This window comes from Nicotiana sylvestris, chromosome 12, assembly GCF_000393655.2.
Source record: "Nicotiana sylvestris chromosome 12, ASM39365v2, whole genome shotgun sequence".
NCBI lineage: Eukaryota > Viridiplantae > Streptophyta > Magnoliopsida > Solanales > Solanaceae > Nicotiana > Nicotiana sylvestris.
The window spans coordinates 160,224,377-160,252,163 of record NC_091068.1 but is presented as its reverse complement, the minus strand read 5'-3'; the positions used below and the strand labels follow the sequence as shown (position 1 = coordinate 160,252,163).

The window sequence follows — 27,787 nt, the reverse complement described above, 5'->3', positions numbered from 1 at the left end:
GAATACGGAACAAGCCAAATGCCCAAGAGTCACCAAGATATCAAGACAACAAGAAACGCAAGGGCATGATCTAGATAAGATTTTTACAATTCCTGTACCATAATCTAGTTTAATTTTTGTATTTCCTTTAAAGTAAGGTGTAATAAGGAGGTCAGCAAGCAGTAATAGCAGCACGAAGCAGCAGTAACATCACAGTCCCACGGTAGTCCCAGCTACCCAAAACTTCCCGAACTACATTGACCTGATTCCTTTATAGCCAAGGATATGTAGGAAACCTTTGAAGTAGAGGCTCAGTTAAATCTTTCTAAAAATGCTTCCCACGGAGTATTCGAACGGGCAAAAATCGCTTGTATCCGCTCACTTTATCTTTGCACGAAAACTCTTCGAGTTTCCGCACAAAGAGGGGCAGCTGTGAGCACGTGATTTTTGCCCTATATGAGAATTACTACCAAAAAATTCCAAAAAATAAAACAATTTTTTGATTGTTTGCAATTGTTGTGAATTTTGTGTTATTTTTCTTGTATTGTTTGCATTTTGTCTGTGCATGTTTATTTGCTAAATTAATAAAAAATACAAAAATATGTCGCATTTGCATTTAGGATTTAGGTTTGCAATTATGAGTAATTAAGTTTGTTTTACAAGAATGAAAATTACAAAAATAGGCATCTTTTGCATTTTTAGCATTTAATGTCCAAATTGTGTGATTGTATTTTAATTGTCATTTCATTTTATATGATAATTGTTTCTAGGAATTAATTAGTATTTTTAATAAGTTAATTTAGTTTGTAACTTAATTTAGAATTTTAGTTTTTGAAAGTAAAAGAAAAGAAGCAATAAAAGAGGAAGAAAATCGGATTGGGCCACCTTCTAATTTAAATCAACCATGGCCCAAACAAAATAAACTCCTACCGGGTCGATCCGACCCGGTCCGCCCCATAACCCAAACTAATCCCAACCCCCCATTTTCATTTTTTCATTTTTCCCAACCCCAAAACCCTAAAAAAAAGCCACCCGCCCCCTGTTGCATCGTCTTCTTCGCAGAACCCTCCCTTGCCCCCTCACCTCCATCTCCAGCTCCAAGCCACCATCTCCATGGCAGCTGCTGCCTCACCATCTACCCCAAGCGACCCCTCCAGCAGCAACCAAACAACCACCCCCATAGTTGTTGCTTCACTCAGCTTCGTCCAAACAACCCCTCAAGCTCCCATGGCTGCCTTTCTCACGTCCACCACGACCACGTCGTCACCACCCCAGCTCCACCATGACGACCAGAAGCTCACCCATAACACACACAGTTGTCTTCAACAGCCTCCCCATCGTCCCTATCATCCCTCACGTCCAGCTCCAACGACCAGCTCCCATGGTTGCTGCTTCTTCTTCTTCATCTCCGCTACCTCGTCGTCCTCAACCAGCAGCTTCACAACCATCGTCGAGGTTGTCCTCAACCAGCAGCTTCAACCCATCGTCGAGGTCGTCCTCAAACAACCAATTTCATCCTCTTCGTCGAGCTCACCCCAAGTCGCTGAAAAAAACCATCGCCAAACCGCCAGCTCTCTCACGACAAGCAGCCTGCTGCTGCTGTTGCTTCTTCTTCGTCAGCAAACTCCGTCGCCAGGCAGCACGTCGAGCTTCATCTCATGTCGAGGTCGTTGGCAGTCTTGGTTCGAGTTTTCCATTTCCGTTCAAGTTCCTTGTTGTTCATTTCCGGTTAGTTAGTCTAAGTTTCCTTTCTTTCCGTATTTTGTTTGATATTCTCAGATTTGAAATCAGTATATGTTTGTTTCTTTCTTGTTCGTGGTTTATCATTTATTGATTATTTCTTCAGTTTGTTTTTATTCATTTAAAAGAATTTAGTTTTAATATAGAAGTGTGTTAGTTTAATAACTTGAATCCTTCATCTTAGTTGTAATATTGTTAGATTTAGTTTGAGGTTCAATTGATTATTGAGTTTAGTGATTTGAATCTGTTTGTTTGTTCTGTTTAAGTTTAATTTGAATTTGAGCTCAGTGATTTGAATATACTTGTTTGTTATTGTTGTTGAATCTGAAAGTAGGTTTGTTGTTAAAAAATATTGTTCAGTCAAAATAATTCCAGTTGTTTCTTTGTTGTTCATCATTTAGTTTAAATTTGATTGATGAAATTTGATTAGGAATTGGTTATAGCTGTTGTATCTTGGTTAGATTGATTAGGTGAATTGGTTATAGCTGATGGGGGTAGAATGGTAAATTGCAGTATTTTCAAGGGCATTTTTGGGATTTTAAATGAGTCTTAAAAATAGTTAATGAGTGTTCCGTCTACTAGGTACTAATAATATTAAATTAATATATTTTTTAATACGTAGTGGGAGACAAGACATAATGGTGGGGAATTAATACATTGTTTAATATAGTGGGGGACAAAACATGTGGTAGTGGGGAATAATGGAATTAAATAAAGAAAATATATGTGTTAGTGGGAACTAATATATTTATTTAATATAGTGGGGGACAAAACATTAAGTAGTGGAAGTTAAAGAGGGATGAGTGGAAGATGGTGGTATTTTAATTTTAAAATGCTTGAAGTTTGGCTATAAATAAGGGGTCTGAATATTGGAAGAAGGGGGGATTCCAAAAATATTGGGAGGATTCCGAAAATATTGAGAGGATATAGGAGATTGGTTGAATATTGAGGAAAAATTTCGAAGGAGATTCGAAAGAGAGAGTAGTATACACCCGATATACAATCTGCATACACTGGATATACAGAGGGGTCAAGATTTAAGGGTTAAACATTAACTGGTCTTTCAATCTAAAAAAGATTCACTTTGTTTCTGCCCGTTGATTGTTGTTGGTGTTTCTGGATTTTCATTTGATTTGTTTCCTTGAGTTTGGTTGGTTATTTGCTACTACTTCATTGGTTGTTGCTGGATTTCTGCTCGGTTTTTAAATCTGTTGTTGGGTGTTGCTGTTGTTGTATGCTACTGCATTCCTGCTGATCTTCCTTTTCTTTTGCTTCCAATATCAGGTACACAACTGACACGCTGGTTACTGTAAACTGAAACATGAAGCATGAATATGAAATGAAGAGTTGAAGTTCTGAATTTATCTTAGTTATATTCTGAACTTTAGTCGTATATATACATTATTTAGCTTCCTCTAATCAGAATCATGTAGTTGTTTAATATATATAATGGAACATCTGATAGTAGTTTAGTGGACGAACTGTCTATGTATTGCTAAAAAAAATGGTGTAGTAACTCTGTTCAGTTAGTTCATTATTGTTTGATGATTATCATGTCTCAAAAAGCATGTTAGCTGATTTAGACTATTTTTAAACATTCAACAGTTAGCTCATTAAACGAATAGACTGTTTCGGAACTTGTAGGAATATTGTTTAGCTAGATACTATTGGTTAATTTTATCATGTAAATGGTCTAGGATTAAAATTATATTGCCAGGTTTTTTTTTTTAATTTGACAAACTGTGAGCATGCCTAGTATAATGTAACTAGGTAGTAACATGTGAATGAGATGACCCAGGTCCAGTTTTGTGCCATACACGTTGGGCCTGGGTCCGCGTTGGCCAACAGGCTGTCCATATTGTGTTTACATTCTGATTTAACAAATTGCGTTCGGAACCCGACTATAACAACTCGTAAGCATGTAAATAAATTAAGACCTTTTCTCTTTCATTTTTAGAGACAAATTTAATAGAAAAAATGTAAGCACTTTAGGATTATCCTTTTAAAATAAAATGAGATGAGCCTCACCCAATAAAACACACAAGTTGCGGGCCCTCAATAAATGGTTAATAATTGTATAGACTTTGGGATCGGTCGTTTAGCAAATTTCACCGCCTTACCCAAAATAATGATACGCTAGTCGCTTTAGGCGCCTTTAACAATTTACTTTCTTAAACTCGGGTGCACATTTATGTGACCCAAATCCAAATCTCAATAGAGTCAAAATGTGTCGATAACCGCGGGTACATTAATGTGATATGGTTCGAGATACGTTTTTCACAATGTTGTAATTCTCTGTTAAAATAATAATAATAATAAAAGCGGTAAAAAGTTTAAAGTTTGCACATAAGTTCATGATTGTATAAAATCAGATAACCAAGCCGAATATGACAGTTGAGCGACCGTGCTAGAACCACGGAACTTGGAAATGCCTGACACCTTCTCCCGGGTTAACAGAATTCCTTATCCGGATTTCTGGTGCACAGACTGTTAAACAGAGTCAATATTTTCCTCGATTCGGGATTCAACCGGTGACTTGGGACACCATAAATCTCCCAAGTGGCGACTCTAAAATAAATAAATAAATCCCGTTTCGATTGTCCTTTAATTGGAAAAAACTCTTACGCCCCTCGCGGGTGCGGACCTTTGCAGGCGGCGCGGGCGAAAAAGGAGGTGTGACAATGATGATGAGATATTTAGAGAAATTGAGGAGTACTGTGATGATGACGATGATGATGGTGATGATTGCTAGTGTTTGTAAACCTTTTTTTATGTTTTCAATGCTATGCTTTTATGTTTACTTCAGCCCATAGAGCTGAAATTTTTTAGGTTAATTTTGTATAACTTCAGCCCGGAGAGCTGAAGTTTTGTTTGTAAATGTATGTTGTTCTGACCTCTTTTTATATCAATGTAATTGTCACCCTCTTTGTTCTTAGCTTTCTATTGCATTATCTTTGTTATTTGTTGGTATTTGCTTTATACTTCTTAGTTGCTTAGAGATGCTACAACTTTTGTTTGTACATGCGTTTATTTTTGTGTGTTGTACGCATATGTGTGTGTGTGTGTGTGAGTGTTTGTATGTGTATGTTTGTTTAAGGATATGTATTTCACATACTGTAACCTGAAGTTTTTTCTCGCATAAGTCATTGCGTACTTTTTTAAAATGCAACAAAACCTGTAAGCATGCGCAACAAAAATGAGTGATTTGTACTTTAGCAGTATATAAAATTTTCCAAGAGCTTATTTTTTTATTCCTATGAAAAAATCACATTTGAATTATGTCATACAATAAAGAAAGTCTAAATTCAGACCAAGGATTATTGAAGCTTGAAGTATTTTTCAATTTGTTTCTTGGAATATGGATGAGGTGCTAGAGAAGACAAGTAAGTTGTTCTGTTATGCCCAACTTGTTTACATCGACTGCATTTGATAGACTTGAATGATACTGATGATTCAGTCGCAGGTATATGCCTCTTCTTTTGTCTTCTTCCTTGTAAAATCTCTACATCAAGAGGTTTTGTGATCTCAGATTGTACATTTTGTGGTATTTCTCATGATTTTTGATCTCCCATGGTATTCACATGTCCTTCATATGTTTTCAACCATGTTTCCCTTGAATACCAATTTGAGCAGTAATCAGATTTCTGCAAATATCTCTTATTAATAGCAGCAATTACATGTGGACAGGGCAATTCATCAAGTTGGAATTCCAGGCAGTCATAAGTTCTCCTCTTTAAGTCCACAATGAATTCAATTCCTTCACTATTTATTCTAAACAACATTGAGTCAAGGTTGAACACCTAACAAGGAATAAAAAATTAAGACAAATTATATTAGTGTATTTTTGCTTCAAAAAAAAAAGTATGAAATTTTTTAAATGTAAGAAGTAAATCACTGCAACAGATATAAAAAGCTGAAGTTGATAAATATACTCACAAACATTTTGCAAGCCAAGTCCATCTTCTTAGTCATCTCTTCTTCTGCCCATATTGATACTCTGTGAAAAGTTTCATTTGCCTTTTTTCTCCGTTCATAAAACCACTCTCCCAGCTTTTCTTGGATGAAATCTAACATTCTTAAAATAGGCATTTCTCTCCCTTTTAGTAAAATGGAATTCATTGATTCTACCATGTTTGTTGTTAGTATATTATAACGTCGTCATGGGAACCACGATCGATCCCATCTCTCGGGAGGCTCTTCCATTATGTAATTGTATGTTTTCTTGTCAATACTTTTGAGTTGGGACATTAACTGATTAAAATCTTCATGTTTGTATGACCTTGCAACACTTTGAAAAAGATTTATTACTGTGACCTTTGCATGTCTTTGCTTTAAATTTTTCTCAAAGTGATAGAGGCAGATACCATGGTGAGCTTCAGGAAATTTTTTTTAATACCATTTGTGATCGATTGGTTTCTATCTGATAAGAAAACTAGTTCACGACGGACTTGAATTGATTTTCTCATTTCCCCCAAGAACCAAATGTATGCCTCATTGTTTTCTGAATCTGCTACACCAAAACATAGAGGAAAGATTTGATTGTTTGCATCCTTTGATACAACAACAAATAGAACACCACGATATTTGACTTCAAAAACATTGCATCTACTGCAATAACGGGTCTACAGTAGGACCAACCAGCTACTGATGCCGCAAGAGCGAAGAATAAGTAAGCAAATCTCTACATTGAAACACAAAAAAACAAATCATAAGGTGTGAAGTTTTTCAAATAGTAACATTTGAAACTTCAGGCTGATGGTTAGTATTGTTTTGCTTACCTATTCTGCGCATCTCTTTTTTTGCTTGTGTATGTTCCTGGGTTTCTGGCCACCATCATGTGTAGGTATGAAGGAAGAATCTGGTAGTTCTCTTCAGGTGTTCCCCTTATGCAAACAACATTTTTTTGAATAGCACGCCATGCCTTGAGATAACCAATGTCAATTCCAAATTTTTTTTTCATTTCATTTTATACAAAGGCTGGTATAACCTCTATCCTTTTGTCTCGAACATGTTCTATAATTTGTTCACTTATAAAATTTGATGTAGCATGCTTCTGATATGATTTTCTTGCATCAACTGAGCATTTATGGATGTTATGATATTTTATCACCCTGAACAGCATGGAATGGTAGCACGTACATTCCAACCACATTTGTTCACGATGCATTTCAGTTCGTATCTCTTGGAACATGATCTAACAGCAGTGAATTCAACTTTTTGATTTATCTCCAAGCTGCAAAAAAATTTAGTCATGTTTTGTTTGTTCTCAAAGATTGATCCAACTCTTACTTCCTCAGGCAACGCATCGTGCCTAAGTATTTTACATGGTGAAGATTCTTTTACCTTTCTCCTCACTCTTTTTCTTGATTTCTGAGAAGCACAAGAACTTTCAGCAATTTCTTCAATTCTATGTGATGTTATCGGTATAAGCTCCATGTTTACTTCATCTTCATTGTTGTTTATCATTGCAGAAGGTGAAAAAAAGCTTTGTTGGAGTGTGTGTTGGTTGTCAATTTGCATTATTAGCTGTCCTTCTTCTTCTTGGCCATCGACAAACTGGTATGAATTTATTGGAGTAGGGGGTAATTGTTGCAGCACTATGTATTCTGAAGCAGCTGTAATGTTAGAAGGTTGTTGCCCGTTGTCTACTTCCATTATTGGCACTCGTACTTCATGTTGATAGTCAGCAAAAGGTTCTAAATCTATCGCATATGCAAGAGATTGGTTGAATGCTGCTGATTCTGAAGGTTGTATTTTTTTGATGACGAAATGACAATTCTTGTAGGCTGAATCAGTTGTAAGCAAATGTATTCATGTATTGAGTTCTTCATCTGAAGTTACAAACATTCCTTTGCTTGTATTTAGTTTGATATCAAACCATACTTTTAATGCATATCTGGTTGAATCAATATTTGCAACTTCACTAATTTTCTTCAGGAAAGTATTGAATGATATGTCCTTATTAAGTAGAACAAGTTTTGTATCATGATCCAAATATTTGAAATCAGGAGTCCAACTCCTATTAAAAGTTATAACAATGCAAATCGAACTCATCCTTCATATTTAGTGGCAAGTATTAGGAAAGTGAACAGAAGAATTTTTAGGTTGTTTGTGCTGAAATTTTTACAAATAAACTAAATCACTTAAGCATCTTCTGCTGAAGTTTTTTTTGGAAAAAGATGTATGACATAATTAATGAATCCTGCAAAGAAAACTTCAACTTATAAGTGCTAAAGTTTTTAGAGATAAGCTTAATAACTTCAGCATATTAGCTGAATTTTTTTTATGATGGTGATTCATCAATGCAGGGGAAAAAAACTTCAGCACCTAGACCAAAGTTTTTTGGTGCAATATGATTTTTTAATTTAGTCAGTGTAGGAGGAAAACTTTAGCCCTCCTGATTAAGTTTTTAAGTAATAACTAAAAAACTTCAGCACCTAGGCCGATGTTTTTTTGGTGCAATATGATTTTTTAATTTGGCCAGTGTAGGAGGAAAACTTCAGCCCTCCTGCTTAAGTTTTTAAGTAATAACTAAAATACTTCAGCACCTAGGCCGAAGTTTTTTTGGTGCAATATGATTTTTTAATTTAGCCAGTGTAGGAGGAAAACTTTAGCCCTCTTGCTTAAGTTTTTAAGTTACTAAAAAACTTCAGCACCTAGGCCGAAGTTTTTTTGGTACAATATGATTTTTTAATTTGGCCAGTGTAGGAGGAAAACTTCAGCCCTCCTGCTTAAGTTTTTAAGTAATAACTAAAATACTTCAGCACCTAGGCCGAAGTTTTTTTGGTGCAATATGATTTTTAAATTTAGCCAGTGTAGGAGGAAAACTTCAGCCCTCCTGCTTAAGTTTTTAAGTAATAACTAAAAAACTTCAGCACCTAGGCCGAAGTATTTTTGGTGCAATATGATTTTTTAATTTAACTAGTGTAGGAGGAAAACTTCAGCCCTCCTGCTTAAGTTTTTAAGTAATAACTAAAAAAATTCAGCACCTAGGCCGAAGTTTTTTTGGTGCAATATGAAATTTTAACTTTATGTTTTATGGTTTTTTACCTAGTGTACGAGGAAAACTTCAGCTTTTAATTATTGACAAAAAAACTTCAGCAACAAAACAATCATATAAAATTTAATATAATTTCTTCTTCGTTGTGTTATTTGCCAGCTCGTTTACTAAATAACTTCAGCTTAGAATGTTAGAATTCATCGTCAAATAGATTTAGAATTGCAAATTCAGCATATCAGTGAAGTTTGTCAAACAACTTCAATCAATAAATCAGAAAATATATAATTCAAAAACTATTTTGAATTCTGGAGATGAATTTGAATACTTACATTGTATTTGAATTTGAATTTGAATGCGAGACGCGTTCTCAGGAGAGACGGACTGATGGAGGAGATACAGAAGAGATCTGGAATTTGAATCTGGGAATACGGAGGAGAGACGGACTCTTATATGTTTTGGAAGAGGTAAAATTGTCATATTATTACGGATTTTTTGTTAGTTGATTAGAAAATCAATAGTTTTTAAAAACAAGATATAGATTAAAAGGTGACATAAAAATAGTGTACGAGTGCAAATCCCCTTTCGCATGTATAAACACAAGAGCCCAACCGAAGGACCCAAAGCCCATTAGTGTCGTAGCACTTGAAGACAAGCAACGCATTGAATTTTGTAGTCAACAACGTAACACTCACTCATTGTCAACTTCCATAACCGTTTCTAGGACAAGATCCCCTTCCACCTGCCCCATAGTTCCTTCCCCTGCAAATAGCCGGCTTTCTCGTGTATTTCCCCTTCAAATTTTAAGAATCCCAAAAACCCATCACACCTCGAAATTACCAAAACAAATATTTTCAACAACCAAATTTCTAAAACCTTTAATTCCTGACCCCTTCAGTTTCTTTTTTTCTTCTTTTAATCCTTGATATCTATTACTAGGCGTAATAATTAGTTTTCCACATAAGGAAACGGTCTTCTTAATACTATGATCAATATCAAGAAAAGGTTCTAAGGGATTGATCAACATCTGATTTTTTTTTCTCAGGCGCTGACAAGGGTAACTTTGTTTTTGTAAGTTTCCTTCCTATTGATTCCTTGTTTTGACTTTTGGAATTAGCATAAATTCACGATTTTTTGTGTTTATAAACCAACATCTTATTGGTTTGCTTGTCATTGCCCCTTCCTTTTATCTTTCATGAGCCGAGGGTCAACCAAAAACAGTCTTTCTGCCTTTCTGAACATAGGGGTAACGTCTGCACACAATATCCTCTCCAGACCCCACTTGGGATTATATTGGTTTTTTGTTTTGTTGTTGTTGTTGTTGTTGTATATCCGAGGAGGAGGTTTGGGGTTCTCAAATAATACCATGAATCCTCTAAAATTTCAATTCAGGTTCTAAAACTTAATTAATTGAGTAATTGAATAACTAAAACATAAGTTGTTGATGAATTGATGGTAGCTAAATTAGAATATTTGATGTCCTCTTAAACCATAATTAATGGATTGAAGGTTGTCTCCCACCCTTGTTGTTATGATTTTCATTTGTGTTGTGTTTCTTTGTTATGAGTTTAATTATGGTTCTAATTGCTTACCACAACTTAGAAATGTTCCAAAGCTCTTACCTTTGGAACATTTCCTCTATAAACTAATATTTTCTTTTTCTTTTTTGTTAATGTATTAAAAAAGGGGATAAATTTTGGTGAGGATGGGAATCATGGTGGCGTTGATATTGGTATCGACGATGATGGTGATGAGCAACGTGCACGCTGGAGATACGAATCCTGTTTTTGATCCTTGTTCGGACACAAAAATTCAGAGATTGGATGGTTTCACTTTTGGGCTTGCGTTTTCTTCTAAGGAATCGTTCTTTTCCAATGGAACGCAGCTCTCTCCTTGTGACCAACGACTCTCCCTTTCTGGCAATTCAGCTCAACTGGCTGTTTTTAGGCCCAAAGTGGATGAGATTTCACTCCTCACAATCACTAGCAGCGACTTCAATCCTGTAAGTCCTCATACATACTAAATTTTATCTCTTATTTCTCTTTGACTGGTTGTTAGAAAGAAAGCGAATAGTATCTCATAAGGAAGTGTCTCTTGTGGATTTCTGGCCACTGTGTCAGGACGAGCAAATATGTTGATCTCATGGTATAACATTAACTTAATGTCTAAACTGCATAGAAACAATTTTTGGAAGTAGACTACAGATCTATTAACAAATTTTAATATGTACATTTTGCTTGGTTTCTTACATGTCTAGGTCTTCATATTTTCACATTATTAGACCATGTTTTTAAGACCTCTTCATATTTTTCACATTACAAACAAAGAGATTAGACTTTGTTTCTCTTCCTCTTTTGATAGTTAGCAAACTAAAATCTTTAATCTTTTGCCTTGAGGACTAATTATCATTTGGAGTGCATTTTACTTGAATGATTCTGTCTCCACCTATGATATAGATTCATCTTTTATTTGGGTAGAAACGACAAGGTAATTCAATAGGAATTTGTCACCTTCTACCTAACTGTCTAACAAACATGTTTGGTAGTATTTCTAGGTTCAAACAAAGATACAATAGACAAAAGTATCTCAAGCTTTTGTTTTCTCCTGCTCATTACCAACCTATTTCATCTAACTTATGTTCATCCATTGAAAAATTGAACCAACTAGATGCTTAGACCAATCATGGGAACCATGAATTCTTTCCCTTGATTAGTTTATAATAATTCTTTTTGCCACTTGAAAGATAGTGACTAGTGTCGACTTTCACCTCAACTATACAGATTATTGAGCTGCCAACAACAACAACAACAGCATACCCAATTTAATTCCACAAATGGAGTCTTGGAAGGGTAATGTGTACGCAGACCTTACCGCTATCTAGTAAGGTAGAGAGTCTGTTTCCGGTAGACCAATCTTTGGAATTCTCTTTTGTGGGTTCTCTACTCTTTGTGAGCTTTATCTTGAGTAGGAAAATAATCGGCATTCATGCTTCCCATAGAAATGTTCGTTCTCTGAATTAAATGCTAGTGTGGATAATATCTGCCTGTCAGATGTAGCATATACAAATAGGTGGATACAGTTGAGCAAGAATGATGAAGCTTTATGAAGGAATAGATAATCTGTAGAAGCCCTATCTTGAGTCCAAGTCGCTCTGATCAAAGTAAAAAACATAAAAAAAAGTACGAGACTGGAGAATCGGCCACGTTCTAAGATTATGCAATGTTTGTCATGAAATATAGTTCAATATTACCAAATCTTGGGCTACGAAATTGGGTGTGATCCCATCTGTTTCTTTATTAGCGGGCAGGATTACCTTGGCAACATGTGCTGTGGACTAGACGTGCTCGGTGCATTAGTCCAGGTGCAGGCAAGCTGGCCTACACCAGCGATATTCAATAGAATTTTGCGAGCATTTTGACTAATTAACTGTCAACATGTTCTTCAATCACTGTTCAATATGCTGGTCTTTATAATGTTTTTTACTAGTAGTAATAGTTACTATTCAAAAAGCACTATCATCTTTAATGATTGTTCAAATTTCTCAGAGCAAAGCTGGTGGTTATATGGTTGCCTTTGCTGGACGCAAATATGCTGCCAGATCACTGCCCGCTTTTGTGGCAGACAATACTCACACCATTACAAGCTTCACTCTGGTAAGTCTTTGGACATCTCAAGTTTTGTTAACAATAGTAAAGCATAACGCTTTGTTGCATCAATGAGCTTTGTCTTGTGTGTTTAGGTACTTGAATTTCAAAAGGGCACTCTGCAGAACTTATTTTGGAAGAAATTTGGCTGCGGTTCATGTACCGGGGGTTCTTTTGTTTGCCTTAATAAGACTGATTGTGCAGTCCCAAATAATAAGTGCAGTGGCAATGGTGGATCCGTTGACTGCAATGTGGGAATACAATTGGCATTCTCAGGCACAGATAAGAATGACGACGTGCTAAACTCGTGGTATGAGGTTAAAAACCTCCGACAATACTCCCTCTACGGCTTGTTTCAAGATGTCAGTGATTCTCTCACAAGTCCATTTAAGAACCTGTTTTAGGACCACATAATGAGTTCTTGTTTGTATAATGACCATCAGATTTCTGTTGTGCTTCTCCACTTAACTAGAATAATTATGTCCTATGCTCATTAATCAGATCTATGTTCGAGAGAATAACTTGGCGATTACTACACAGAATCTAGCCTGTTTTTGCTTGTACAGATCTTTTAATGGTCCAAGAATTACCCTTAGGTGCAGAAAGGACATTTTGTAGTTTAAAATTTCTCATTGTTTAACATGAAATCTGATTTATTGGTGTTTCCCATTGTCCTGCTTCCTTTCCTTTTTCTTCTAGATTTGGGGGGGGGGGGGGTAATCCAGGAAGGTGGAAAATGGTTTCTTGTTTTGATCTATTTCCATCATAGTGAATGCAGAATTCTTGGCAAATGAAAGTTACTAACATGAAGAAATTGGTTCATTTGCTTATTACAAGCAACAAATTACAATTCACCTACCATATAATAGCACATGCTTATGTGTCCTTGTGTCAGGGGGTGGGTCGGGTTGCAGGGGAGGTAGAGGGGTAAAGGGAGCCTATAGGTTGAGAATCGGGTCATGGAACATAGGTTCACTAACGAGTAAATCCATAGAGTTGGCGAAAATCCTGCAGAAGAGGAAGATTAATATAGCGTGTGTCCAGGAGACTAGGTGGGTCGGATCGAGGGCGAGAAACGTGGATGGGTATAAGTTGTGGTACTCTGGTGTCCTGAGGGGTAAGAATGGAGTGGGTATCCTGGTAGGTAGCCATCTTAGGGAGTCCGTGGTAGAGGTCAGGTGGGTGAATGATAGGCTAATGACTATTAAGTTGGTGGTGGGTGAGGGTACTTTAAATGTCGTTAGCGCGTACGCACCACAAGCAGGCTTGGATGAGGATATTAAAAGGCAATTTTGGGAGGGGTTGGATGAGATTGTTCGTAGTATACCGCCTTCTGAGAGGTTATTCATAGGAGGAGATTTCAATGGTCATATTGGGTTATCTGCAGGTGGGTACACTGAGGTGCATGGCGGATTTGGTTTCGGAGAGCGGAACGGAGGGGGCATTGCGCTGTTGGACTTTGCCAAGGCTTTCGATCTAGTCATTGCAAACTCGAGTTTTACGAAGCGGGATGAACATTTGGTTACTTACCAAAGTTCGGTGGCGAAGACTCAGATTGACTATCTCCTCCTCAGGAGATGCGACAGAAGGTTGTGCGAGGACTGCAAGGTTATCCCAGGTGAGACCCTCTCAACGCAGCATAGGCTTTTGGTGATGGACATTTGTATTAGGATAAGGAGGAAGAAGAGGTCAGTACAAGGACGCCCCAGGATTAGGTGGGGCGCCTTAACTAAGGATAAAGCTAAAGAGTTGGAAGGAAGGTTATCGGCAATGGGAGCTTGGAGAAGTAGTGGGGACGCAAACACAATGTGGTCGACGACGGCGGACTGTATAAGAAAGGCGGCGAGAGAGGTGTTAGGGATATCTACGGGCCACTATGGTGTACACAAAGGAGATTGGTGGTGGAATGCGGTTGTCCAAGGTAAAGTGGAAGCAAAGAAGGCGGCTTACCTAAGGTTAGTAGGGAGCACTGACGAGGAGGAGAAGAGAGAGAACAATCAAAGGTATAAGGTAGCTAGGAAGGAGGCGAAGATGGCAGTGACGGAGGCTAAGACGACAACTTTTGCTCGTCTGTATGAGGAACTAAGGAACAAAGGTGGGGAGAAGAAGTTATTCCGACTCGCTAAGGCGAGAGAGAGGACAACTCGGGATCTGGACCAAGTGAGGTGCATAAAAGATGATGACGGCAAAGTTTTGATGGGAGATGACCAGATTAAGAGGAGGTGACAGACCTACTTTCATAAACTTCTAAGTGAAGAAGGGGATCAGGATATTATACTTGGGGAATCGAGGAATGCCGACAGTCACCATGAATTAAGTAATTGTAGGGACATTGAGATCGATGAAGTCATGGAGGCAATGCGTAAGATGAGAAGGGGCAGAGCTACCGGGCCAGACGAAATTCCGGTTGAACTGTGGAGGTGTGTGGGTAGAGCAGGCTTGGAATGGCTTACTGCATTGTTTAGTGTTATATTCAAGACTAATAGAATGCCTGAAGAGTGGAGGTGGAGTACAATGGTCCCGTTGTATAAGAACAAAGGTGATGTCCAGAGCTGTAACAACTATAGGGGCATCAAATTACTAAGTCATACCATGAAAGTTTGGGAGAGAGTGGTAGAAATGAGAGTGCGAAGGACGGTGTCTATTTCAGACAACCAGTTCGGGTTCATGCCGGGACGATCTACCACAGAAGCTATCCACCTTATTAGGAGGATGGTGGAACAGTACAGAGATAAGAAGAAGGATCTCCACATGGTGTTTATTGATCTGGAGAAAGCGTACGATAAGGTTCCTAGGAAGGTCTTATGGAGCTGCTTAGAGGATAAAGGGGTCCCGAGTAACTATATTAGGGTGATTAAAGACATGTATGATGGAGCTAAGACTCGGGTTAGGACAGTAGGAGGCGACTCTGAACACTTTCCAGTTATTACGGGGTTGCACCAAGGGTCTGCGCTCAGCCCATTCCTATTTGCCCTGGTGATGGATGCACTGACTCATCATATTCAAGGGGAGGTTCCATGGTGCATGCTATTTGCTGATGACATTATTCTAATTGACGAGACAAGAGGCGGCGTCAACGAGAGGCTAGAGATTTGGAGACATGCTCTTGAGTCTAAAGGTTTCAAGTTGAGTAGGACGAAGACGGAATACCTCGAGTGCAAATTTGGAGTTGAGCCGATGGAAGCGGGAGTTGAAGTGAGGCTTGACTCTCAAGTCATTCCCAAGAGAGGTAGTTTCAAGTACCTTGGATCGGTTATTCAGGGGATCGGGGAAATTGACGAGGATGTCACACACCGTATAGGGGTGGGGTGGATGAAGTGGAGGTTAGCGTCGGGAGTCTTGTGTGACAAGAAAGTGCCACCGTTACTAAAAGGTAAGTTTTATAGAGCAGTGGTTAGGCCTGCCATGTTGTATGGAACTGAATGTTGGCCGGTAAAGAACTCACACATCCAGAAGATGAAAGTAGCAGAGATGAGGATGTTGAGGTGGATGTGCGGGCATACAAGGATGGATAAGATTAGGAATGAAGATATTCGAGAGAAGGTGGGTGTGGCCCCCATGGAGGACAAGATGCGGGAAGTAAGACTCAGATGGTTCGGGCACATTCAGAGGAGGAGCACTGATGCACCGGTGAGGAGGTGTGAGCGACTGGCTGTAGTGGGCACGCGGAGAGGTAGAGGAAGACCTAAGAAGTATTGGGGAGAGGTTATCAGACAGGACATGGCGCGACTTAGGATTACTGAGGACATGGCCCTTGATAGGGAAGTATGGAGGTCGAGCATTAAGGTTGTAGGTTAGGGGAGAGTGTGAATATTTCTACAGCACAATAGAGTGAGACTATCCAGTTAGGAGTTAGACTAGGAATGTCATTGGTCGTCTATTGATGCAGGGCTTTACCTTCTAGTTGTACTATACCAGCCATCTATTTCATATTTCATATTTCATATTTCGTATTTCGTATTCTGTATTTCATATTTCATATCTCTTATACATTGTTGTTATTTTTATCACGCATTTTTATGGTACTAATATATCATCTCCTATTATTTTTTTTTAGCCGAGGGTCTCCTGGAAACAGCCTCTCTACCCTTCGGAGTAGAGGTAAGGTCTGCGTACATATTACCCTCCCCAGACCCCACTTGTGGGATTATACTGGGTCGTTGTTGTTGTTGTTGTTTGCTTATGTGTCCTTGTATTTAACTAGGAAAGAGGACTTGACATTTTTAGGAGGTAGTTTTCAACAACAACAACAACCCAGTAAAAATCCCACAAGTGGAGTCTGGAGAGGGTAGTGTGTACGCAGACCTTACCCCTACTCCGGAGAAGTAGAGAGGCTGTTTTCGATAGACCCTCGGCTCAAGAAGATAAAAAGAGACAGTGGAGCAATATCAACAACGGAAGCCAGAAAGATAATACCAGCAATGTAATAACCAAAAATAAAAAGAAAAGCAATAACAATAAGCAGTAACTTAGGAGGTAGTCTTCATTTGCAGTAATTATCAGAAGAAGATACCACCCTATTTCTGTGCTTGGGTACAGTGGAGAAGCACAACTTTGGATTTGGTACTGATTAAAACATGATCACTCAGCTGCTCAGGCATTCCCAAGATATGTGCAATCATTGCACATCCAGAATAGTCTTAAGAAAACATGATCCCTAGGCTAATGATTGACATACCTTCTCTTTCAGGTCCATCACAAGGATTTAAAACTAAGATTTATTTCATCTTTGGTATCAAACAGGAATTTTGAGCAAATTGAACACCTTTCAAGTGTATCAATATCATCACATGAAATGGTAGATGCATGAATGTGATGTACCAAGAAATCTGCGATTCCAAATGAATTAGGCGTCAGTCTCCTTGCCACTCACTGCCACTAAATCACCACCCCCAAGTCACATTGGTGCTTGCCGTTGCAAGGTCAGGGGCTAAAGCATAGGTGTTTTGTATTTATTGAGTAATAACAAGTTGTAATTATATAGCAGTATATAGCATTATTAGAAAGCATATCTTTCAGGACACCCTAAAGCTCTTATGTTATCATTTTGATGAATATACAAACCAAAACTATAAAAGTTATATATGTACACTAACAGTGTAAAATTTTTTATACTAGCAATATCATTTATCAATTTCTCTGTTATCAGGTATTATTCAATTTTCCAAGTTAGCCAAACTTGTAATAAAGAGTTACTTATTATTGTAAGTCAACTTAACATGATAGTATAAAAACTCTATACTTAATTAGTGCAATAAGACTTAAGCCTATGCGAAGCAAGCCTACACCCTAGACTGGCTTCAGGCCAAAGTGATGAAAAAGCGAACGGTCGTCTATCGTAATATAATATAAAAAGATCCATGAGAGAAAGCCTAGCCCTATCTTAACCTTATGATCCTAGTCAGCTCATCTCTGCCTTGAGGCCAATTTAGATTTGAAATTCCTTTTTACCAAGGGAAGAGAGCGTGGATCAGATGTCCTCTTGGATGTTCCAAATCACCATCAGTCTCGATCACCTATGTGTGAAATATAAAGGACTTATTCCTACAGAGATTTCCCTTGGTCTAATTCCGCGCCTTATGATGAAAGGGGAGTCGGCGTGGTGTAAAGTAAAGATTGGAGGGAGTAGAAAAATTTTCTTAATCATCAGGCTACCCTCAGATTTTTTCCTCTAGATATTAATGAGGTGGGTGGGAAGGATAGAGACCAACTTATTATATATGGACACGAATATTCCTTGTCATTCTAATTTTAATATAGTTCCAACGACTATGATTTTTAACTTGAAGTAGATACTGCTTACCCTTTAATCGGATAACAATTGAATTTATACGCGATTTTAAGGATACATGATATAACTTAGTACAAATTAAGAAGAATAAATTAATATTGAAATTGACGATAAATAAATAAATGCAAACCACACAAATTGAATAGCCTTGGCCCTCGAGTTCAGTCACCCTTGAACCAAGAGATGTTTCCACTGACTTATGAACAGAGTAGCAAGATAATAAAAGCTAGAAAATGATAGTATATTGCTTTGTATTGTGTAAAAATGATGTATTTTACAAATGATCATACCCCCTTTATATAGTAGGGGAATCCTACTCTTGATACAATTATATATGAGGTAAAAAACCTCATGATTAGCTAATTAATCGGCCTCTTCTTGATACGTGCCGGGATTTCCGTTGTGATCCTCGCCCGATTGCGGATATTTCGGCTTTCTGTTATTTGGCTCGGTAAGTTTCTCACGATCTTTCTCGATCTCTATCTTGCTCGGTCTCGATCTTGGCCGATCTCGATCTTGATCGGTCTCTGGGTCACGAGCACAACGACCTATCTTTGCACCATGGTTTGGTATCACACAAGGTTGAACAGTCATACAAAGGGCAAGCCCGATTTTGACCGTATATAGATAATCCCCTCATTTCTCGGAGAGAAGATGGCAAGAAACATATGAATTTCCGAGCCCCGTCTTGATGGGCCATGACGTAGGCCATGAACGTCATTGGTACACCCGATTATGACGTAAGCAACAAATGGACATCGATACATACCACCGGTCCAATTACCAAGGCATTAAATGCCTATCAATTGCTGGTCGGCCATCATGGGTTCTGAACCGTCACCGACAAACTATAAATACTGTAACCTTCCTCTATTCAAACTTTACGTTCAAAGCTCCTCCTATTCTTGTTTCTTTTCAAAAAATCCCTTTGCTTTGGAACTCTTGCACCCAAATTTCTTGAACTTTTAGCAAAATGCATACCATCCTCCCTTTTCTTCTACTCTATAATGGCAAAAACTTTTAAAACTGTACAGCAAAAGGAGGTCGCCTCTTCATCATGGAGCACCAACGATGGACCTGTAGAGGAATATCCCCTTAAGGATTTCATTCCAGCAGGGTGCCCTACTGTTGCAGATTTTAAGATTGAAAAGACCTCCTCGTTATAGGGTCAATGCTAATCGGTATCGAGGTACATATGCAAAATTATCGATGATCTCCTTACCAAGGTTAAGGAGGATTGAAGCTCGGCCGATAAGCATGTGGTGGTACCATCGCCCGAGGAATAAATCACTACCTACGTGGAGGGTTTTCTAAGTGTTTATACTTACCTCTTCACGTTGGGTCTCTTAGACCCTATCATCGTCGCCTTTTGCAAGAGGTACGACGTGACCCTTGGCCAGATTCATCCTTCCTTCTAGAGAATAGTGATTCTCCTTCGATTTTTCATAAGAAAAATCGAGGGATATCCTTTCACCCTCGATCAACTTATGCGCCTTTAGAGTCCCCGACTCTATCGATGAGGGTTGATCAAGCTTACTCGTCAGGCCAGTAAGGCCCCATTCTCGAGTATAGACGAGGCTCGGGATTGGGGTTGGATGGGCCGATTTGTTCGAATAAGGACTTCGGACCTGATCCATATGTCGTTTCCTAAGAAATAGAACACGAATCGCGAGTAGTACTTTGCCTTGAATGTTCAATCTTGCTATTTTATCTCTTATCTTCTTCTTCATCAATGTTTTGGTGTTGCAGTTATGGCCCAGGTGTCGGACGTAGTTCCTGAACTCAAACAATGGGTCGAGGGCCTGGTGTCACAGAGACCATACTCCGAGCGTGCTTGGATGGAGTTACAAAGGGTCGATGGGAGGCTCGTAATCATGGTAATTTTTCTCCTCTGATTGAATACTGTTTGATTTACTCCTTGTACTATGGAATTCTTATCCGCTTTGTTTTCTTTTGTAGGTATCCCCAAAAACATTGCTATGAGGCCTCTATCCGGTGATGAGGATGTGCCTCTCGAGCCCCCTTCTCCAAAGCAGGGTGATAAAAAGAAGAGGAAAAGGGCATTGAGTTCCCAGAACTTGAAAAAGAAGAAACCGAATAAGAGGTTTCACAAGCCCTGGGGAAAACACCGGTGTTATGTCCTCGGACTCAATCTGCCGATTAAGGGAAGAGTCCGAAGAAGAAGAAGAAGAGAAATCCCAGTTGGTGGCCCGTGTACAAGCAGGTGTTGTGGTATAAGGGTCCTTTGAACCTGCGGATGCCAAAATCGAACCATCCCCACACGAAGAGGTCGATGAGGGAGTCTTAGCTGAAGCTCCCGAACTAGAAAAGGTTGAGGCCACCCTACCACAAGCTAGGGGGTCGAGAAAGAGACCGAAGGCAATGCTTCTGGAGCAGAGGAAAGTGTCCCGAGAGATGAACTTGGGGCAATCAACATTACCGGGTCCCCTTAGATTTCAGATGTCATGATTCGCTAGGCCGGTATATTAGAAAGTTGTTCTTACGAGAGGCCTCAGGGGAAACTGATATCCACAGCTTCTTGGATAGATTTGAGTTCGCTGCTTTGAAGACGCCACCGGGCTTAGTGCCATGCTGGTGCCAAGGAAGGTACCGTCTTCAGGTGCCACCGAGTCTTCATCGAGCCCAAAACTGGTGGATCAATTCCCAGCCCCAAGTGTTAATCCTGACCGAAGACGGTCAATAACTTTCTCTATCGTGGAGGGGTTGCTAGTTACCTTCGGTGCTTGGTGACCGAAGAAGATCAGGTAGTGATGGATAAGGTGGAAACCCCCTGCCTATTCAATGAAGCCCAACAAGCATTAAATCGGGTAACTTTGCATGTCTTTATTCTCATATATTCTAACTTTTAAAGTTGTAAATAACCATAACATCTTCCCTTATGCTTGCAGGCTTCGGTGTTGCATCATGAAGCTTTCCTCCGATACCAGGAGGAATTAACTCACCATGAGGCCGAGGTTGGGGACCTCACTAAGAAAAGTGACACCTACAAGCTTCTGAGTGAGAAGCTTTAGGCCGATTTAGTAACGACTCGGGATGAGCATGCTGAGATGGCCGAGCAGGTATTTCGAGTGCTTCACGATAGTGAAGACAAATTAAAGATAGTGATTAATGATCCGATCCTACAGGTCCGAAAAAGGCTTGAACAAATCGGGAGCTTAAGACACAGGTAGATATAATTCGATCTGAGGTTGAGGAGTTCAAGAAAAATATGGACATCTTAGCCTCGAAAAGGGAAGCTGCCCAAACACAACTAGAGTCAGCCGAGATCCAGCTCCAAGTTGCAAGAGAGAAAGCCTCGGTGCAGGTCAAAAAAATCGAGGAGCTTCAGTTTCGATTGGACTTGGCTATTTCTAATAAGGCAAACTTGGCCAATGAACTCGAGGCGGCCAAATCTGAGGTGGCCGTGTCCAACACCAAAATAGATGCTAAAGTGGCCAAATTTAAGGTTGACGTCGAGGCCATCCAGGTGCAGGCCAAAAACATGGTGGATGATTCAAGGTGGCAAGCTTGAAGGGAAGCCCTCGAGGGAGTCCATGCTTAGGGCTTCGATATACTGGCTGAACTCGAGAACGCCAAAGCAGAAGAAGCCAGGGCTCGAAATCTGGCCTTTCTCGAGGAAGATTCAGAGAGTTTACGTGAGTTTAAAGGTGGGGAAGATCCCGAGGGCTGAGAAGCTGCCTCCGATGAAGACTAGGCCACTTAGGCCTTGATATTTTTTGCTTTCTTTTGCATCTTTTTGAGGTCGTTTCGGCCATTGTAAATTTTTTAATTAGGCCATTTTGGCCTATGTAAAATACTATTGGCTAAATATATACAAGGCTTTCTTTTCCCTTTTGGCTTTCAAATTTTTTCTTTGCTTTATTACTTGTATTCACAAAGGTCAGAATACCTTAACATAAAATAGCTTAGGTTGTGTAAGTTCAAACAACCTTGTCTTTACATTATTTATTTTTGAGTCATCTTGGAGGTTCAGTGTTACCGGGAACCTTCTCCCAAAGTAAGTAATTCGGACTATAGTTTGCCGAGGGTAGCCTTTAAAATCGGTTATGAAAGTTTCAAAGGCCTATTGTTTGTTACGGTTCTCGGACGTCTCTGAGTCGTGTTGAAACGGCCGTAGCGTTTTAATTCGAGCATAGCCTAGTGAGCTTGCTTTCCCGAGTTATCAAGGATTGCCTAAGATAGCAGTCCCCGAGTGGGTCTGACCGTGGCCTTTAAAATTTGGGGGTTGCCTAAGAAGCCTTATGCCCCTGATGATTAATAGTTCGAACGGTTCGAGTTTATTTTTCGGACGGCAGTCCCCAAGTGTGGGAGTGATCATCCGAACTGTATTTATAATCGGCCCTTGAGCTCGTTTCCTTAAGAGATCGAAAGTACAAAATTATAAAGTTGAAATTTTTCTAAAACATAAGATAATTGCAAGAAATGTACTTCTCTTTATTCTTGTAAAAAAATAGTTATACATGCGTACATGTTTTATGTAGGGATCGAGCAACCTATATGGGCACAGTTTGTTTGACTATTTGGCCCTTACAACAAATTTTACCTATCGAGACCCTTCTGTTACGAAGTAATTTCCTCGCAAAAAGTTGATATCCAAAAGTAATGCCCTCAGTATTCAAGGTTGATTATAGAGGAACCTCGGATACGGTTAGTGCTGTCTTCGACATCGATTCGTGATTGGCCTTTATTTCTAAGTTAGCACGCTCCACTGTTGCCTCATTAAAAACCTTACCGAAAAACCCAATTGGGACAAAAATAGTTCAAGGGAAAAAGAGTGCAATGCGTACTTTCAGACCTAATGACTTCATACCGCTCCTTGTCGACCACCTGCAAGAGTTAGTACGAAAATAGAAAGAAAAGAAATGGGGTCATACCTTAGCTGTAATATCGTTTAAGGTTAGTTATGTTCCAATTGTTTGGTAGTTGTCTCCATTTATCATTCCGAGCTTATAGGATCCTTTCCCTATGACCTCGAGAATTTGGCATGGTCCTTTCCAGTTCGGACCCAATTTCCCTTTGTTCGGGTTTCGGGTGCTTAGTTGTCTCCATTTATCATTTCGAGCTTAGAGGATCCTTTCCCTATGACCTCGAGAATTTGGCATGGTCCTTTCCAGTTCGGACCCAATTTCCCTTAGTTCGGGTTTCGGGTGCTTAGTGTGACCTTCCTTAGTACTAAGTCCCCGACTTTGAAGTATCGAAGGTTGGCCCTTCGATTGTGATAGCTCTCGATCCGTTGTTTTTGGGCGGCCAATCGAACAAGGCCAGCTTCACACCTTTCATCCAATAGCTCCAGGCTCGTATTCATGGTCTCGTCATTTGATTCCTTTGTTGCATATCAAAATTTAATACTCGGCTCCCCGACTTCGACCGGTATTAGAGCTTCAGCGTCATAAACCAATGAGACTGGGGTAACCCCGATACTGGACTTCGAAGTTATGTGATATGCCCAAAGAACTTCGGGCAGGATTTCTTTCCATTTTCCCTTGGCGCCAATCAACCTTTTCTTGAGGTTTTGGATTATGATTTTTTTGGTCGATTCGGCTTGTCCGTTCCCACTAGGGTGATAAGGTGTCGATAATATCCTTTTAATATTACTGCCTTCGAGAAATTTTTTCACTTTACTACCGATAAACTGTTTTCCGTTTTCACATGCAATTTCGGATGGCATCCCGAACCGACATATGATGTGGTCCCAAATGAAGCTGATGACTTCCTTCTCCCTGAACTTCTCGTATGCCTGTGCTTTAACCTACTTAGAAAAATAGTCAGTCATAAAAAAGACAAATTGAACTTTACCTGGTGGCGATGGAAGAGGGCCGACGATATCCATCACCCACTTCATGAATGGCCATGGCGATAAGACCAAATATAACAGCTCCCCGGCTTGGTGAATCATCGGAGCATACCTTTGGCAATTGTCATATATTCATACGAACTCTTTTGCATCATTTTCCATGTTGATCCAGTAATAACTGGCTCTGATCACCTTTTGAACCAATGATTCGGTGCCTAAATGATTATCGCAAAATGCCCTCGTGAACTTCCCTCAGAACGTATTCGGTATCTCCCAGTCCCAGACATACTGCTAGTGGGCCATCGAACATTCTCCTAAACAAGGTTCCGTCCTCGGACAAGCTGAATCAAGCTATCTTAGTGCGTAGGGCCCTCGATTCCTTGGGATCTGAGGGATATTTCCCGGTCTTCAAATACTCTATGTATTTATTTCTCTGATCCCAAGTTAAGCTCATGGAGTTTATTTCGGTGTGACCTTTCTCTACTACCGACCTTATGAGTTGCACGACTGCCCTTGAGTTGAGATCATCGTCTTCGATCGATGACCCTAAGTTTGCGAGGGCATTGACCTTACTGTTTTGATCTCGGGGCACGTGCTTCAAAGTCCACTCTTTGAACCGATATAACATTACCTATAACTTGTCTAGGTACCTTTGCATTCGTTCCTCTCTCACTTCGCATGTTCCGTTTACTTGGCTTACTACAAGGAAGGAGTCACACTTGGCTTCGATCACCTCCGGCCCCAAGCATTTGGCTAGTTGGAGACCTGCAATCATGGCCTCATATTCGGTATCGATGTTGGTCCATTTTACAGTTCTAATAGATTGTCTAACTATATTGCCCGTGGGTGGCTTCAGTACGATGCCAAGTCTGGACCTTTTTAAGTTCGAGGCATCGTCCGTAAAGAGGGTCCAGATTCTCGAAGACGTTCCCGAGTTTACCAACAACTCTCTTTCGACTTCGGGTATTAGGGCCAGCGTAAAGTCAGCCACAAAATCTGCCAAAATTTGAGATTTGATGGTTGTTCGGGGGTTGATATTCGATATCGTACCTGCTGATTTCTACGTCCCATTTGGCCTATCATCCCTAGAGTTCTGGTTTATGCATTATATTTCATAAATGGTAGGATGTCGCAACACATATAGTATGGCACTGAAAATATGGTTTCAGTTTTCTAGAGGCACTTAGCAAGGCGAGTGCCATTTTTTCTAGGCAAGGATATCTAGTTTCGGCTCACTTAAGGTCCTACTAACATAATAAATTGGAAATTGCGTACCTTGTTCTTCCAAGACTAGGACTCCACTTACCACTATTTCTGATACTACTAGATACAAGTATAGTTGTTCGTTTTCCCTATGCATGTGATCCAATGGCAGGCTCGATAAATATCGCTTAAATTTTTCTAAAGTTGATTGGCATTCCGAGGTCTATGTGAAGTTGTTTTTCTTCTTCAGCAACGAGAAAAAGCAATGACTTTTGTTGGAAGACCTCGAGATGAATCGCCCCAGTGCTGCAATATTTCCAGTTAGCCTTTGTACGACCTTGACATTATCCACTATCGTGATATCCTCGATAGCTTTTATCTTGTCGGGGTTGATTTCGATTCCTCGGTTGGACACCATGAACCCGAGGAATTTACCCGATCCGACTCCGAACGCGCACTTTTCTAGGTTCAACTTCATGTTGTACTTCTTCAATATACTGAAGGTTTCCTGCAAATGCTTTAAATGATCCTCTGCTCGCAGGGACTTAACTAACATATCATCAATGTAAACTTCCATGGATTTCCCTATTTATTCTTCGAACATTCGGTTTACTAGTCGGTGGTAAGTGGCACCGACATTTTTTAATCCAAGTGGCATTACGTTATAGCAGTATGTGCCATACGTAGTGATGAAAAAGGTCCTTTCTTGATCATCCGGGTTTATCCGTATTTGGTTGTACTCGGAGTAGGCATCGAGAAAACTAAGGATCTTGTAGTTGGCACTGGCATCGATCACGCGATCGATGTTAGGCAAAGGGAAGGAACCTTTGGGGCATGTCTTATTTAAATCTTTATAATCCACACAGATTCTTAGTTTTTTTCCTTTTTAGGAACTATTACTACGTTTGCTAACTATTCCAGGTATTTGACCTCCCAGATGGACCCTAATTTAAAAAGTTTAGTTACCTCATCCTTGATGAAGGCATGCTTGATCTGGGACTGGGGTCTCCTTTTATGTTTTACCAGATGGAACTTCGGGTTCAAGATCAGCTTGTGAATAATGATCTCCGGTGGGATCCCTGTCATATCGAGATAGGACTAAGCAAAACAATCCATATTAGCTATAAGAAATTGAATGAGTTTTTTCTTGAGAGCGGGAGTTAACCCCGTGCCTGGGTATAGCTTTCGATCGAGCAGATGTTCGACCAGCACGACCTGCTCCAGCTCTTCGACAGTTAATTTGGTAGTGTCGGAATCATCGAGAGCTATAAAATATCGAGGAACCCCGTAATTGTCGTCTTCGTCAATCCCTTGCTTGTCTGATTGGGTTGAGGCTGACATCGATGATTGCTATTTGGCTTCCTATTTGGCTTTCGAGCCTGAGTCCTTTGTCGATGAGAGTGTTGATATTAGAATTACTTCATCGACGACAAACATCTCCTTTGCGGCGGGTTGTTCCCCGTAAACCATCTTTATCCCTTCTAGTGTTGGAAACTTTAATACCTGGTGAAGGGTCGAGGGTACGTCCCTCATGTTGTGGATCCATGGTCTCTCGAATAGGGCGTTGTATCTCATGTCCCCCTCGATTACATAAAACTTGACCTCCTGCATGGTACCGGCTATGTTTACCGTCAACGTTATTTCTGCCTTAGTAGTTTTGCAAGCCATGTTGAATCCGTTTAGCACTCGGGCCGCAGGTATGATCTGGTCCTGTAGGCCGAGCTGTTCTACGACCCTCGATCGAATGATGTTGACCGAGCTACCTGAATCAATTAGCACACGTTTAACTCGAGTTTTATTCATGAGTAAAAAAATTACTAGTGCATTGTCACACCCCTTTTTTACCCCTCCAAAAGATAAATGTAAATATTATGTGTTGTGGATTGTGAGTTAAAGAGTTTTTCCAATTGAAGTGACAAATTTGAGTAGGAATTATTTATTTACAGAGTCGACCATTGGAATTAATTTTTTGGTGTTCCAAGTCACCTTTTATATAAATCCCTAGTCAAAGAAAGGTTTGACTCTATTTTTATCGGTCTGCGGAAACAAAGTTTGGGTAAGGAATGTCACACCTCTTTTTTACCACCCCCGGAGGGGGTATAAGAGAGTTTTTTTTTTCAATTTAAGTGACAATTAAAACGGGATTTATTATTTAAGTTCATAGTCGCCACTTGGGATAATTTATGGTATCCCAAGTCACCGATTTAAAATTCCGAATCGAGAAAGTTGACTCTTATTTATGGTCTTCGAACACAGAAATCCGGGTAAGGAATTTTGTTAACCCAGGAGAAGGTGTTAGGCATTCCCGGATTCCGTGATTCTAGCACGGTCGCTTAAACTATTATTAATTGGCCTATTATCTGATTTACTACATGTTTTAAACCTATTGCATTTTTAACTTTCTTACCGTTTTTAATGTTTTTAGGATAACTCATGATTGTCATATACTTACGAACTGCGTCACATGAAATGCACCCGCGATTTACAACATGCATATTTCTATTATTATTCGAAATTACGGTCGGGTCACATGAAATGTACACCCGAATTGGAATTTATGTATCGTAACCATGCCACGAAAACCGTACGCATAGCCATGATGATTTATTATTTATCGC

General features: G+C 39.6%; 2 protein-coding genes across 2 annotated transcripts; one reads left to right on the top strand and one right to left on the bottom strand.

Annotated features, from left to right (window-relative positions):
* Positions 1-5,270: 5,270 nt before the first annotated feature.
* LOC138884020 (uncharacterized) lies at positions 5,271-5,850 on the bottom strand. Its single transcript, XM_070164757.1, has 2 exons — positions 5,656-5,850; positions 5,271-5,519 (listed from the first exon to the last, which is right to left on the bottom strand). Exons 1-2 carry the CDS (start codon positions 5,848-5,850, stop codon positions 5,271-5,273), a joined length of 444 nt encoding a protein of 147 aa, XP_070020858.1.
* Positions 5,851-9,415: 3,565 nt separating this feature from the next.
* On the top strand, positions 9,416-13,029 carry LOC104212369 (uncharacterized). Its single transcript, XM_009761595.2, has 4 exons — positions 9,416-9,787; positions 10,403-10,718; positions 12,262-12,369; positions 12,456-13,029. Exons 2-4 carry the CDS (start codon positions 10,422-10,424, stop codon positions 12,762-12,764), a joined length of 714 nt encoding a protein of 237 aa, XP_009759897.1. The 5' UTR covers positions 9,416-9,787; positions 10,403-10,421; the 3' UTR covers positions 12,765-13,029.
* The last annotated feature ends 14,758 nt before the right edge of the window (positions 13,030-27,787 follow it).

Excerpts from the sequence above, each read along its gene's own strand:
- LOC138884020 (XM_070164757.1), bottom strand. The coding sequence starts at position 5,850 with ATGGTAGAATCAATGAATTCCATTTTACTAAAAGGGAGAGAAATGCCT. Across the intron at positions 5,520-5,655 it reads ACTTGGCTTGCAAAATGTTT|GTGTTCAACCTTGACTCAAT; the intron begins GTGAGTATATTT and ends ATTCCTTGTTAG.
- LOC104212369 (XM_009761595.2), top strand. The coding sequence starts at position 10,422 with ATGGGAATCATGGTGGCGTTGATATTGGTATCGACGATGATGGTGATG. Across the intron at positions 10,719-12,261 it reads CTAGCAGCGACTTCAATCCT|AGCAAAGCTGGTGGTTATAT; the intron begins GTAAGTCCTCAT and ends CAAATTTCTCAG. Across the intron at positions 12,370-12,455 it reads CCATTACAAGCTTCACTCTG|GTACTTGAATTTCAAAAGGG; the intron begins GTAAGTCTTTGG and ends TTGTGTGTTTAG.